The sequence below is a fragment of the Delphinus delphis genome, chromosome 6 (assembly GCF_949987515.2).
Source record: "Delphinus delphis chromosome 6, mDelDel1.2, whole genome shotgun sequence".
Lineage (NCBI taxonomy): Eukaryota > Metazoa > Chordata > Mammalia > Artiodactyla > Delphinidae > Delphinus > Delphinus delphis.
Genome location: NC_082688.1, coordinates 31,799,534 through 31,815,637, shown reverse-complemented (window position 1 = coordinate 31,815,637; position 16,104 = coordinate 31,799,534). Strand labels below are relative to the sequence as shown.

The 16,104-nt window shown below is 37.5% G+C and overlaps 1 protein-coding gene across 3 annotated transcripts in view; it reads left to right on the top strand.

Annotated features, from left to right (window-relative positions):
• Positions 1–26: 26 nt before the first annotated feature.
• INVS (inversin) overlaps positions 27–16,104 on the top strand; it is a 143,597-nt gene continuing 127,519 nt past the window's right edge. For all 3 annotated transcript variants that reach the window (XM_060014430.1, XM_060014428.1, XM_060014429.2), the window contains exons 1-3: positions 27–184; positions 3,077–3,206; positions 13,511–13,677. In XM_060014430.1, coding sequence (XP_059870413.1) covers positions 3,101–3,206; positions 13,511–13,677 — 273 coding nt within the window. In that variant the 5' untranslated portion in view covers positions 27–184; positions 3,077–3,100. The remainder of the gene's footprint in view (positions 185–3,076; positions 3,207–13,510; positions 13,678–16,104) is intronic.

The window sequence follows — 16,104 nt, the reverse complement described above, 5'->3', positions numbered from 1 at the left end:
TACAATTCCCAGAAGGCTGTGCGGTCGAGCGTCTCGGGCGGCCTTCCGAGGGGCTCCGCCAGTTTCAGCGTGGTGGGCTCTGTCCCAGCCGGATGTAGTGGCCTGACCTGGCAGGAGGGGCGGCCCAGCGGGGGTCGTGCCTCCTGGAGCCGCCCCCAGGACGTGAGTCCTGGAGGAGGCGAGGGTGAGTAAGAGGGGGCCTGGCTGGGGAGGCTCCTATCGATCTGCACTGCTTGGCCCCTGCCTCAAACTCACGACCCTCCTGTCCTGGGCTGTGGCCTGAACCTCCCATCACTGGCCTCCTCGCCTGCTGCCTCTTCTCTCTGCGCCAATTCTTGCGTTATAAAGCCCGAGACACCCCTCTGGGTTTCAGTGGAATGTGTCAATGACTTACCCCTAATTGTCTCTTTGGGCTCCTGTAAGGAATAGATGTGGGATGGACTGGGAAAGCACGTTGTAAACTGAAAAGCTCAGCGCGAGAGTGATTGCTACTAATGCATGGATCACACCTGCAGGATAATTTAAAACTTCGTTAGCCAAGCAGTTGAGGAACAACCTGGCTGCCCCCGTTAGCTCTCCAGCCTCATCTACGAACACCCAGCCAGGTCCACGTGCCCCCAATCGTAGCCACACAATTCACAACTAAGTAGCCGTGAGGCATTTAACTCTTCTGTGGTTCTCCCTACTCCTTGCCTTTGCTTCACCTTCCCTGCTGCCCGGAATGGCCCTAACCCCTTCTCTACCTGGATAGCCATCTCAAATGTCGCCATCCCTGAGAACGTCCCAAACAACCAACCATTTGGTCCTAATCAAAATTACTCTTCCTTTGCTTATGACTACAGCACCACTAGTTTTCTATGGTTTTAATTATTAGAGCATTTATTACACTGGCTTGTTCTATAGTTAGTTAATGATGATTATACCTTTGCATTGTATAGCATTTCATAATTAACAAAGTGGTTTTGATTTTCATCTGTAAAAAATTTACGAATAGCATTAGCGCTAAAAAAAAAAAATACGTATGCGTTTGAGCTTAAAAAAAGGAGGGGGGACCTTAAAGAATGGATTTCTCAGGCTGACAAAATTAAACAGTGATGGAGCCAAGATTTTTATTTAGGTCTCCTCTCTCCTAGTCCAGTGTTCTTATATCTATACTACTCAGTGACCTTTCTGACGGAGAGATAGAAATGAGGAATTAAAAAAGAGCAGAGACTCATGAGTATGAACTCTACTCCAAGAAACTAAACTTTGACCCTGCTCACCCTCTGGACTTAGCACTCAGCCTATGACTTTTCATTCAACAAACATTCACTGAACACTAGCACCTGTTACTGTGCTAAATGCTAAGAATTATGAGATGAAGTATATATAAATATATTGGGCTGGCCAAAAATTTCATTTGGTTAGTGAATACGATTTTCAATAAAGTTCTTCGTGAAAATGAAAAATGCCTTTTATTTGTACTTAAAACCGAACGAACTTTTTGGCCAACCCAATATATAACAGGTACAATTTTTAGTTTATTTTCAAAAGTTTTTTGTGATTCTTATGTGCATAAAACTCTGATTACCTAGAGTCTAAAGTGATAGGCATTAGAGTTCAGTACAGTGCCTAGCACATAGTTGGCACTCAACTTGTTGAATGATCAACTTGGTGTACCAATTTCATGTTTCATATTTTACAGAAAAGCAGAGCTGAGGCAGCCTAAGTGTTCACTCCATATTATTAACAGAACTGGATCTTGATCCCAAGTGCAATTACTCCTCTACCGTGTTTCCACCTCCACCCCTGTTTTGTAGCTTCTTTCAAGTCACTTTAATATAATCCTGCATATGACTGGTTTTTCTGACATGACAGAGTCTCTCAAAACGCCCATTTCTGCCAAGACGTTAACTCAGATTGTCAGCAAAATAAAGCCATGAAGAGCTGACTTTACCAAAATTAAGAAAATGCTTTCACTCTAAGGCAGAACTTGAACCAAAAATCTTCATCAATGACAGCCAAGTACTAGTTCATGAGTTGTGATAAATTTATTTTACAAAGCTCTCAGATCCTTGGGAGTCACAGAGATTGGAGTGTCAGTTTCTGGTAAAATCAGAAGAGGGCTTGCTTACCCTTATTGCAGATACTAACTGTAGCTAATTAACAGCTGCTCCCTTTAGATAGGTACGTATGCTCCACTTTGCCATGTTCCCCATGACTCCCCATGTTTCTTGCCCTTGTTACCTCCCTGATCCTTGTAGGCATTCAACTTTGGAACTTTGATATAGCATCTTTGCTTTAGGATGGAAGTTTAAGATCATTGATGAAACTACCCCTCTTTCCTTCCTATCAGATGCTTGAATTCTTCCTGCTGCATTTCTGACATAATCCAGCCTCTGCTTAAACACTCTTATGATAAGGAACTCACTATTTTCCTATGCAGCTAATGCATTTCTAGAAGGTTCTATCAAACCATATGAGACTACCAGTCAAAGCAAAATTTTTCCTTAATGAAAAATGGTTTATCCTAATGATGTGGTTTCCAAGTTAAGTTCCTAAGGTCAAGATCTCTAACTAGGTATATTTCCCTGGTGGACACAAGGGGAGAACAAATATAAATTCCTCCTTTTGTGGGCATAAGAGAAAGAATGAAGTACCTTCTAATTTAGTGCTTAAATCTAGGTAATTCTAACCTGACAATTAAGTTCACATCATACCTATTTTGTGGCTTGGTCATCACCTTTATTCCCAATATCAAGTCTAATATTTAGTATTATGTGGAATCAAATCACCTGTATTAACTTAGCAAGTCACTGTGACTTTTGGACCCTGTGTCTAATGTTAAATATTCAGCCTTTTTTTTTTTCTCAGCCCCTGAGAAGGGTCTTGAAGCATCTAATCCTTTCATTTTACAGATGAGCAACTTGTACAAGGGGTCACCTAATTTACTCCATTATGGCAATTCTAAGACTAGGACTGTAGACTTTTTGAATCCTGGTGAAATATTTCTAGTAAACCATGTTTATAACGTACCCATTTAGAACTGATGAGATGGATTTCCCACAGATACTTATTGGTTGCATCATCATTTCAGGTTGTTCCAGTTGTTGAGAAGACTATGAACAGGTCAGAGAACTTGTTCTTTCCTGGTTCCTCATTAGCATCCCAAGTTCATGCTGCTGCTATTAATGGAGATAAGGGTGCTCTTCACAAGCTTATCATAGGTAAGCTCCAAGCTCCCCTTAAGTACAGAAACTTTAAAAAGAACTCTTTGTCCTAAGGAAGTTTGTTAATCTTAGTCTTAATTTGCAATTTACTTACACATTTTAATGGAAATACATTATTGTTTATATTTGGTTTCAGGACTTGGACAAGAAAGAAATTAAGTCCTGAAACTTAAAAATACAGGTTAAGATTAGATGAAAAGTACTTGAGAAATATCTGTGTGTTTGGCATTGAATCTGGATGTGTACTTTAAGGTGCTAAGAGAATTAATTCATCTTTGTAACAGCAGAGATCTGGAATGAGATATTGGCTAGTGAGCTGTAACTTTTAATATATACCCAAAGTACTAATGTTTACAAATAATTTTAACGATTTAAAAAAAATTTTAACATCTTTATTGGAGTGTAATTGCTTTACAATGGTGTGTTAGTTTCTGCTAATGATTTAAAATTGATTCAGTGTTCTCCTTATCATTGATTCAATTGATTGATTGTGTTCAATTAAATTGATTGTGTTCACCCTATCTTATAGTGAGAGAAAGGTCCAATATGGAGGCTCTAGAAGAACTTCCTAGAGAAGTTCTAGAGAATAAAGTGAATAGGAGAAAGACAGTGGGTAAGAATATTCCAGAATTGTAAAAATCACAAATCCACATGTTTACAAGTCATTAGTCCCGAAGAAAAGAAATGAGATAAAAATTTCTGTTATTTGTAATCGCTATACATACCAGTGTCTAGTGACATTATGATTGACAACCTGGGCTTTAAAATCAAGTCAACACTACTTGAACTTCCATACCTATTCTTTCAGAATTTATTTTCGCCCTACATTTCCAGTTTCTCCAGGAACTACCCATGCACCCTAACTGCTGGCTAGGCTTTCTATTCCTCAGTATGCCATGAATTTTGTCTTTAGTTTTCTCTATACATCTGTCCCTTCTCCCCTTTTCTACCTTCTACCCCCTTACCTTCTTCTCTACTAAACAAACTCCAATTCATCTTCAAAGACAAAATTCTTTTACCACATTCTCTGTAAAGGTTTCTCTTCTCTATCAGAGGTGTGATCCTCACATTACCTCAGCTGCCTACATTCAGTTACTGCTTGGAATTTGACATCTTCAGCCACCTCTGAATCATTCATTCAAACATCCACCATTCAACTAAAACTCTGTTAGTTCCAGCTCATTTGCTAATGAGAACAATAGTTTTTCAATGTCACTGAGACCCCCTATCCATTATCTTCTCCACTTTCGACCATCAGTCTCCTTCTGTCTTTACTTTCGTCCCTATTCAGTCCTGATTCCATGGTCTATTACTAAAATCCTTCCCTTGGAAAAAACTCCCTTTTCTTCTCACCTGTTACACCTGGCTGTTGCAAGCCCAGCTCTGGATGGACCTAATCCATCTACCTCTGCCAAGCCCTGAACAATTTAACCTGTCTGGAAGATTTGTAACACCCTAAATTTAAGACTACCCATTTCATAAAGGCACTCAACAGTCTCTGCTCATCATACTACATTTCTCCATAATTACTGTTCCATACCTTCTCACTCTACCAAAACTCTGACTGCTGCTTCTCCCTCCGTCCCTTCTCTGCTAATGCTTTATGCTTCTTACCAAAAATGAAAACACTAAATAGGAACTCCCTCATCTTTCAGCCTGATATCTACAAATCAACCTACAGCTACACCCGTCGTCTTCTCTCTCCCTGCTAAAACAGAGCAAATATCCCTTTCTGTCAAAGATCAGTTTTTCCACACATACTCTGTATTATATTGCTTCCTATCTTCTCAGGGATCTTGTTCCATTTTTTTTAAACCTCGGATTACTATATCATCAACCTTTTCTTCTATTCTATATTCTTTTATCAACATTTAAACATGCTCTATTGTCTCCATTATTTAAAAATCCCTTCTCTGTTCCTTCATCCCCCTCAAGGTATTACCATATCACTCAACTTTCCTTTGTGTAAGTGTATCAGTACATGGGCTAAACTGCTATAACAGTGACTTAAATAAGATAGAGGTATGTTTCATTCTCATAACAGTACAAAGGTAAGTGGGCAGCCTAGGGTGGATAAACATCTCTGCTTCATAAAATCGTCCAGGGATGCTGCTAGGGCTTAGCTTTGCCATTCTCAACATGTGGCTTCCATCTCTGGGTCAAAGGCAGATTCTTCCACTGTAGTCACAGCCCAGCCAGCAGGAAGCGGGAAGGAGAGAGTGCAGAATAGCAATTTGTCATTCTGGAAATGGGTGGACTTAGAGCCACACCTAGGACAAAAGAGGCTAAAAAAAAAATCTCTCTCCCTGGATGGCATCATGCCCAGCTAAAACGCAGGGTGTTCAGTTCCCAAAAAGAAGAATGAGAGAATGGATATGGGGACAATTATCACCCTCTGTCACCAAAACCAAGCTTCTTGAGCCACCTGCACCTATTATCCCCACTTATTTATCTCAATCCATATTTTTCTGAAAGAAAATAAAACATGCTTTCTTATTTTGAAATATACATATAGTGAAGTCCATAGAACATAAATGTTCAGTTTAACAAATAAATATAAATCAAACATCCATGTAATCATCACTAGGTCAAAGAACAGAACACTGTTCCCCCAGAAACCCCACTGCATCCTTCCCTCCCCCTTGGACTAATTTGCTGTCTTGACGTTTACGGTAATAATTATATTGTAGTTTTACTACCTAGTTATATATCTTAAACACTATAGTTTAGCTTTGGCTTTTCTGGACTTTTTTGGCTAAATGTTCCATGTTTACTTGTACTAAAAATTGTGTACTCAATTATGTCACTTTCATGCTCAAAACTCTTTAATTGCTTCCCATTGTACCTGGAATAAAATTTGAAAGTGTACCTGTACCTCTTTCCCTCTCCAACCTCACATTTCACCACTCTCTTCCTAGAAAAACCTGCTTTATTTTCATTTCCCAAATCTGTAAGCCCTTTTCCATCTCAGGGCTTTTGCCTGAAATACTATTCTCCCCATTCTCTGTCTGACTGACCCTTACTCATTCTTCATATCTCAGCATTAAGGTCATTTATTCAAAGAGGCCTGCTCTGCCCATCCATTCTCAGTGAAATCTGTTCATCATGTCCTGTCTTGGAACTCTGCAGTTTTCCTTCACAGAATTTATCTCAGATTGTAATTCTGTGTGTATATGTATGACTATTTTAATGTCTCTCTCCTCTGTAAGCTAAGAGCCTCCATGAGTATAGACTAGGTCTGTTTAGTTCATCATTATATACACAAATTCCAGCACAGTGCTTGGCACATAGTAGCCACATGAGAAATATTTGTTGAAGGAGTAAATAAATATCATAATCATTCTTTAAGTATCTTTCCTCTCAAGAAGTCTATATAGAGGGCTGAGATTAAATCTGAATTGAGTTGAATTGAACTGAGAGACAAGTTAGGACTAAATTCCATTGGAAAAAAAATTTATTTAAGTCAGAATTCCTCAAGAAAACATATCCTAAATAAATCTTTTATTATTTTAACATGAAATATAATCTTCAAAGGGAACAAAGTGTGCAGTATGTTGTAAATTCAAAACACTTATACAGGCTCAATCATATAAATTAATGTGTTACATAACAAAACTTGAAATATTCCTATAATTTTATATCCCCAAAGAAAAAATTCCTTAGAAACAAAGAAGCAATCATGATGTGAAACGAGTACAGAGCTGATAAATGTATTTATAAATTGGTCCCCTATGTTTTCTGTCATCTTGTCTAAGGAACCCCTTATTCATTAACTGACTTTGAGCTGTAACACTGTTCACCTTTTAAGAATTCTGCCATTTTTGTCTTCCGTGCAAAGACAATAATACCTTTGCTCTGTGGTATTTCCTAACATTTTTATATTCCTATCAAATAATGTGTTTTTTTTTTAGTATTAAGGTACATCTTAAATTTCAATGTATCTTGTACCTTCTTTTACATAGCACGAGAGTGACTATCTCTAAATATATGCTATTTCTCTTTTCTAAACTAGTCACATAGTACTACAAATGAGATATATTTTTTCTTCAATCTTTGCTCACCAATTGCTCAGTGAATTCATTCACTTGAGCATTTTCTGTTTTCCCTTCTCCGTTTCCATGGAGAAGGATGTCGTGATGTGTTTGACTCCATGGAAACAGATGAGCATCTCTTTCTACATACACAACTAATTAAATCGAACACTTTCTGTGCTGCCCATTGTTCAGGAGGAGGAGTGAAGAGGCTTTCCCTGAATGAGACATCATTTTAGTAGCAATTCTTAGTGTTTAGTGTGGATGGATTAATGTTTTAACATAACTCATTACATCTAGATTCAGATGAATTAGGGCTCAGTCCTGGGCCCTAAAAACATAAACATACATAGTAAAATCCTTACATGCTATGACTATCATTTATATATAAGTAGATTTTTCTTGTAATATCCATCTCAAGTAATTTAATTGAATACCAGAGACATCGTTGATAATATATTCTAGTAGATTCATTTTAATACTAATGTAGTAGAAAGGTTATAGATTTAGAGTCAGATAAACCTGAGTCTTGAATTCTGGCTTTGTCATTTATCAGTTATATTACCTTGGCTTGAACCACTTAATCTTTTTGAGCCCTCAGTTTCCTCATCTGTAAACTATAGATTATAACACTTTGCCCACTTTGTGGGACAGTTAAATTAGATAATGACTGTAAAATATCTAGCATCGCACCTGACACATTGTAGACAATAAATAGAACGTTATTACTATTATTGTATCAGGTTGGATTTCCTGTAAAAGAATCCAATCTTACATAGTTTCAGAAATGTCTCAAAATGAAAAAGCTCTAAATGCTAAGAAAAAAAATGATGCTGCTTTCTTTGTGAAAACCAAACAAAATAACTTGTAAATATTCACTGTGTAATGATGGTTCCTGGCATTACTGCTAACAGTGTTCGGGGCATTTGCAGTGGTGAAGTGACCAAGCAGCACCATTTCTGATTCTACTACAACTTTTGTTGGCCTGTCCATGTTCTACACTAATATAAATCTCTCTGAATCATTGTCTCTCTTTGTTTATAACATCTCCCAACACAGTAGTTGGGTGTGGCAAGGAGCCTCATAAGTGGTAGAGCAGTGCCATTATTTCAGGTTCCTTCTTTCTTTACTTCAACCCTGTCACTGAGGGTTAGGGTCATTGAATGTTTTATAAATGCTTGCTTATATACATGTATTTACAAATATACTTACATGCATATGCATCCATACTAATAATAGCAATAAAATGAGCCAAGATTCATAAAGTTATGTTATATAAGCACTGTGTTAAGCATTTTGTAACTTATGAACTCATTTAATAGCAAGACACCACAAAGAGTTTGGGGTACTCTCATTTCCCTCATTTCATAGGTCAGGAAACTGAGATGCAGACAGATTAAGTAACTTGTCTAATAAGTAACAGAACTGAGATTGAAGCCTGCAAGACTGATTGTAAAGCCCGTGCTTTTAACTACTAACATATGGGACCTCCATGTGTGGGTGGATATGTCTAGCATACATGCACATTCGTATGTATGAGTACATAGAGAATGAGAAAGCCAAGAAAGATGATTAGGTCTAAACCCTGACAGATGAAATTCATGGTCATCTAGTTGGAACTTTTCTGAATTTTTTTTGTGCTATGAGCCCATTTGGCAATCTGGTGAACTTCATGGACCCCTTCTCAGAAATATATATTTTAAGAGCTTAAATATAATATAATAAGAATCCAAAGAAAATCAGCTGTATTGAAATACAGTTATCAAAGTATTTTCAAATTATGATGTAGCAATATACTTGCAATCTTTTTTTAATGCAGTAAATAACAAGATCTAGTGGCAGATCTAACAGCTATGATAATTTCAAAGTAGCAATGAGTGTAAATGATATTTAAGATACCTCGACAATGATAATGAGATGTGTAAAAATATTTTCTAAAATCTCAAGTACCCTCAAAATATAATATGTCCCATGTTATTATTATTATTCTCATTTTAAATTAGGACACTGAGACTCAGAAGTTAAGCAGTTTAGTTGCATAGTTAATACCTGCAAGGTTGAAACTCAAACCAAGTCATTGGATTATGAATCCTATCTTCTTTCCATTGTTCACGTGTTGCCTCTATTACAATAAGCAGATATTTTTAAATGACCACAGATGATGGTGACAATATGAAAGGTGTGAAGTAAGAAGTAGATGAAAACAGATAAATGCATCTTTGATGCCACACAAAGGTAACATTTTAGAACAGACAAATAAGATATCAGTAGAGAATGCTGGATTTACTTGTGTTGGACAGTATGGCACCATAGCTATTGTGTAGAGTGTCACAACTGTCACTACAAGTGACAGTTATTTCCTCTAACTGCTAGAGCTGGAGCTCTGGTTTCTACACATACATACAGAGACTCTTCTGCTTCAACTAGCCTTAAAATAACCGAATGCAGCAGAGCAATCATGGTTCCACCTCAGCTTTCTGATCTATGTTCAGACTGAGCACAAGCAGAATGCCAACCCCCGTTGGTCATGGATTAGAGGCTACCTCCACAGTTGCCAGAACAATTAAAACAACACAGCACACTAGCCAGCTGCATCCTATATTAGCTGTTCCTGGCAGGAATGCAAATTTAAATGCACTGCCATCCAGTGAATATTAGTTTACATCATAAGCCCCACATGTGTATAACATGTTGCAGTTACCAGACAAACGATAAATCATTTAATTCATTCATCAAAATAAGCTATGGTGGAGACTGGACAGGTATTGGCTGAATGTTGTTAACTGAGGAAATGAAGGAAGGGAGTAGGGTAGCTAGATAAAGAAGCAGGCCTTTCTCAGTTACTCTCGTTCAGGAAGCTCAGAACTTAATGGGACACTCACCACTCAGAAACTAGCCATAGAACCACTATCCCCCTAAAAGCAACTCAAAACAGGACCCAGGTAAGAGTAAGTGCTGCTTTTTCTAATTATGACTAGGGGATACATGCTTCCAGCTACCTCAGATGCAGAAATTTTCCTTATAGGCACAACATATTGGATGGTGGTGACATAACCCAATTAAATCTGTTGGAAAGTATAAATACCCGTTACACAAAAGCAAAGTATGTCAGGGATTGAAGAGAAGGCTTGAAGTTTCCCTGTATCTTACAGCCGACTTGGTAAGAGTGGAGCAACCAGTGTCTTGGGAGGTAGAATGACCTATTATCCCTGTGGTTCTGACTCCACTTTGGCCCTGAGAAACCTAATCAGTTAGGATTGTCCCAATGTGTGATGATTGCCTCCATTTATCACATTTGTTCTTGTGACCACAGGTCCTAAATCCTCTCCTTTACTCAAGCTTCCAAGGAAGAATCTCACTGGATTTAACATTTCTTAAATGTTTTTAATAGTCCATTTTAATGTGTATGTAGCAGAGTGTTTTGTAACAGCTTTATTGAGATTCACCATACCAACATACCATACAATTCACCAATTTAAAGTGTGAAATTTAGTAGTTTTTGTATATTCACAGAGTTGTGTTGTACAAACATCAGCATAATTGATTTTATTTCATTAGCCCCCAAAAAAACCCTGTACCCTTTAGCTATGACCCCTCAAACACTCCTCTTTTCTCCCTACCCCTGACCCTATGCAAGCACTAGATATAAAATTCTGGGTTGACAGTTCTTCCCCCTCCCAGCAACACTTGAAAAATGTTGTGCTATTGCCTTATGGCCTCCATAGTTTCTTATGAGAAATACACTGTAATTTGAATTTAGTTTCTAGAAATTTGATTTTGATTGACTCAGTATGGATTTCTTCGGGTTTATTTTGTTTGAGCTTTGTTCAACTTCTTAAATTTGTAGGTTTGTGTCTTTCACCAAATGTGGGACATTTCTAACCATTATTCCTTCAAATATGTTTTCAGCCCTTCATTCTTTTTCCTCTCTTTCTGGGACTCTGACGATATAAATGGTAGAAACTTTGTTATTATCCCACAGAGCCCTGAGACTCTGTTGATTCTTTTTGTTTCTATCTTTTCTATCTGTTGTTCAGACTGAATAATTTCTATTGGTCTGTCATCAAGTTCAGTGATTCTTTCCTCTGTCATTTCCATTACGCTATTGTGCCTATTAGGTGAGATTTTTATTTTGGTTATTTTATTTGGTTTTTTCCTTTTTTTTTTTTTTTTTTGGCTGCATTGGGTCTTTTGCTGTGTGCAGGCTTAGTTACAGCAAGTGGGGGCTACTCTTCATTGCGGTGCACGGGCTTCTTATTGCAGTGGCTTCTCTTGTTGTGGAGCACAGGCTCTGGGCATGTGAGTTTCAGTAGTTGTGGTGCACAGGCTCAGTAGTTGCAGTGTTCAGGCTCCGTAGTTGTGGCTCACGGGCTCTAGAGCACAGGCTGAGTAGTTGTGGCATATGGGCTTAGTTGTTCCGCATCATGTGGGATCTTCCCGGACCAGGGCTTGAACCTGTGTCTCCTGCGTTGGCAGGCAGATTCTTAACCACTGTGCTACCAGGGAAGTCTGGTTTTTACTTATTTTTAAACATTTATTATTCTAAATTTTTCACTGGGTTCATCTTTATATTTTCTCTCTTTGCTGAGACTTTGGATTTTTCCATTTGTTTCAAGAGCATTCATAGTTGCTCGTCAGAGCATTTTTATGACCATTGCTTTAAAATCTTTGTCAGATAATTCTAATATCTGTATCATCACAGTTTTGGTGCCTGCTGATTGTGCTTTCTTGTTTAATATTTTCCTGGTGTTTGGTTTGTCTAGTAATTTTGGATTATATCTTGGACACTTTGTGTATTATCTTATGAGACTCTGGATCCTACTTTAAATCTCCTATTTTAGTACACTGACAATCTGTTTAGGTTTAGAATGAACATTTTGGTCCAATTTTGTAGACTGTGGTTCAAATGTCAAGTTAGCTTTGAGAGCTCTTGTGAGTTATTTTCTGGTCTGCCCCATTTTTGTGCTACCCAGGCCAATTTAGAACCTAGAAGTATCCCACCAAGAGTACCATTCTCAAAGCTTTTGCTATTTTGACTCTGGTCAGTTTCACATATGGGCTGCTCAGTTATCCATGGCATCATGCACTGATTTAAAGAATTGCTTTCTCTAGCTTCCTCCTCTCCATAACCTTTCCCCACTCTCTAGTTGGGAAGGGGTAAGATACCACCTTGTTGCCATCCTTTGCCTAATTCAGGGCACAATGCTTCATAGGGCTCCTCCCCACAGTCTCTGCAATATCCATGGGAGAGGAAAAGAGGTACAATTTGTTTGGTTGTATGTGCTTTTTTTTTTTCTTTGCAGTACGTGGGCCTCTCACTGTTGTGGCCTCTCCCGTTTGCGGAGCACAGGCTCCAGACGCGCAGGCTCAACGGCCATGGCTCACGGGCCCAGCCGCTCCGTGGCATGTGGGATCTTCCCGGACTGGGGCACAAACCCGTGTCCCCTGCATCGTCAGGCAGACTCTCAACCACTGCACCACCAGGGAAGCCCTGTCGTATGTGCTTTGAGTAGCAGAAGTATAGTCAAAAGAGTTCACTCCTGCAGAGCTACTCCCTTCCCAATATTTTGACTGGAGAGAGAAGGCTTCTTGGGGAATTTTGTGTATGTGCCCACTGGTATTTCTGATGAGCTACTTTAGCACCCAGGCTGGCTTTATATAGGAGGCAAAAAATAAATAAATAAATCAGGGAACTCAATAGCAGGTTGTTCCTGAAGTTTCATAGTTCCCTAACCAATTTGCCTTCTTTTCGCCACCTTTCATTTATTTTGCCTGGGGTGTTTAGTTTTAAGTAGCAGGAGGATCATGATAGTATGCATTTGCTCCATATTGTCTAAAACAGGAAGCCAACCATGATTGATTTTTGTAGATCTCAAAAACATACCACAATGCCTAGTGTATGATCTACACTAAGTATTTTTTCACAAAAGGAGTAAGGGAGGAAAAAAATAACCTCACATCTCAAAATGTTATTTAGTATGACAGAGTTGTTAAGAACATACCCTTTAAAGTCAACAATCAATTTGAATTTTAGCTTCACCACCTACTGTTATTGTAATATGTACAAGTTACCTAACTTCTCTAAGTCTCAGTTTCCTATACTATAGGGACAGTAATATCTATCTCATAGGGTGAGTAAAAATGAGATAATATATTTAATGCATTTACCACAGTACTTGATAAGAAACAGCTAGTAAATATAGTTCATAGTTATATTAGTAATAAAAACAATAATTATCAAATATCACTATCTGTTTCTTATCCTCCTAGGAAATTCTGCCGTTAAAGACAAAGAAGATCAATTTGGGAGAACACCACTTATGTATTGTGTGTTGGCTGACAGACTGGATTGTGCAGATACTCTCCTGAAGGCAGGAGCAGATGTTAATAAAACTGACCATAGCCAGAGAACAGCCCTCCATCTTGCAGCTCAAAAGGTGAGAAGTAAAACTACCGTGAAGAGTAAACCTTTTCTGTGGTATTTGTTAATTGATTAATGGAACTGTGAGATGGACAGATGGTAAAGAAATCACAGGCATATAACTCGTAGTTTCATGTGTTTTCTCTAAAAGCTGTAATCTTTAAACTGCAGAGAGTAAGCACAGATAACCATCAGTGGCTGCTTTCACTTATCCAAGTTCCTCCAGCGATGAAATTTATTTTCTGATCTAAAGTTAAGTTGGGAAAAAGGAAATAAAATTATATGTATTAATATGATTAAACTATATTACAAATCAATTTATGCATGAGAAAAGGCAAAGAAAAAAAGAAAACCACCACACACTAAATTGTCAATAGTGGTTGGATTTGGGAATTCGCTGGCGATCCAGTGGCTAGGACTCCACGCTTCCATTGCAGGGGGCATGGGTTCGATCCCTGGTTGGGGAACTAAGGTCCTGCAAGCTGTGTGGTACGGCCAAAATATATATATATGAAATGTATATATATCTCAGTAGTGGTTGAGTTTAAATATTGGGAAGATATATGAATTTTGGTACTTTTCATTGTTTAAAATGTTTTCCTTAATGCATGTTACTTTTACAATAAAAAGTTGTAGTTGCCCATAAACTATGTGGCATTAGGGAGCATAAAAGAAATTTATTTTCTGAAATGTATTTTCAAATTTTTAAAAATCTAAATCTATATTGCTAGTATAAATGATTTCAAGTTTTTAAAGGCTTGTTAAGAGCTCAGTTTTTTAGGATTAAACATATCAAAAAACAACAAAATGGGAAGCTTCTAAATTTATTTGAACTTATTTATCTGAAAATGATTTTTCTCACCATAAAATTTTGGTCTATAAAATATAGTTCCAGTGCCTGATATTTTTCTCTTTGTTATTTTAGACTTATGTATTCTGAGAATAAAAAGCAATGAAAATTAGTTAGATCCAGCAGAAACTATTAGAGTTATTTCCCATTAAAAAATGTGAACCAGATATAGCTGATTAATTGAGGGGTTAGAAAAATACCTTTTCATTAGTTGAAAGCATAAAAAGAGACTGACATTAAGATATACTTCTGAATATGCTAGTTATATGCTCTTATCAGTTAGGTCTGTCAGGTTATTTCCAAAGTTATTGCTCTTGAATTTGCTTTTCATTACAGTAATTTTTTAAAAAATCTCTCATTTTCAATCTCAGTTTTAACTACTGCTCAGGTATTTAAACCTTTCACCTAGGCTTGTCAGCTGTTAAAATTATTTACTAAGGAAGTGTAACTCTATTTAACTTGTTATCATAAAAAAGTAAACATTTCAGATTGGGAATAGCCCCACTACTAAGAATTTGACACACTTTAGATTTTTTCATTGTGATTCACTTAGGTTTAAAACTCAACTTTAAAAATGTAAGTTGGGGGAAACTAACTGCACATCAAGTGGATCATGTGAGGAAAGAAAAAGAATTTAAGTTGATGATCCAACAGTATGACATTTTTGTAGAGGTATAATGTGAAAAAGGTTGAGAGAAGGGGAGAGCACAACCAGACATGTGAGCTGCTAAGTCTCTCTGTGAGATGCAGTGCATTGCTTCTGTTTGCTTTTTGTTTCTCCTTTATTTTTTTAAGCAGTGATTTCTTTAGTGTCAAAGAATAAATAGAACTGTGATTTACGTGTCACAGTTTACATAGCTGATTTCATAAGTAACAAGTTTCATGTTCTTTCAACTATCTGATAATTATGAGTTTCCCCATCTCTGTGTTCCTGTTTGTATTTGCATGTTTGCCAAAAGCCGTAATATACCTTTAAGCTATACTAGCAGTAGAATTTCTAGAACAAGGGTGATAATCATTCTTTAATACTCCGCTCTGTCCAGATCAAACCTGGGTATTGTGTTTGGTTTTGTGCTTCATGCAAAAACACCATGATTAAGAAATCAGAGGTAGTATACTTCAGGCAGGGATAAGATGGTGGACGACCTAGAAGTAATTTTCAAAAATAGTTGGAGATGATATGTCCCAGCTCTGTAGCCCACCCTGCCTCTAAGCAGACACAAACACAAATTCTCTTAGAAAAAATATCTTCACCTTTAACTTCCAGGATTCCCCCATATTAAAACAGACCAAACATGATCTCACAGCGAAAGATCACCAAACACATGAGCAATCAATCTACCATGAAGGAGAGTCAGCTGAAACAATAAACAGATTTCTATCAAAAACATCAGATATTGGCACCATTAGAAACACAATATAAATTAACCATTGATGGAACATTTAAAGATATAAAAGAAGAAATCACAAAAAGGAGCAGCCAACCCGAGACTTTCATGACTAGGCATAAGTTCTCACCATGACCACCTATTTTAGAACAGCTCATCTGCCAAACACATCTGAAAACTGAACAAAACATATTGTTTGAAGGCG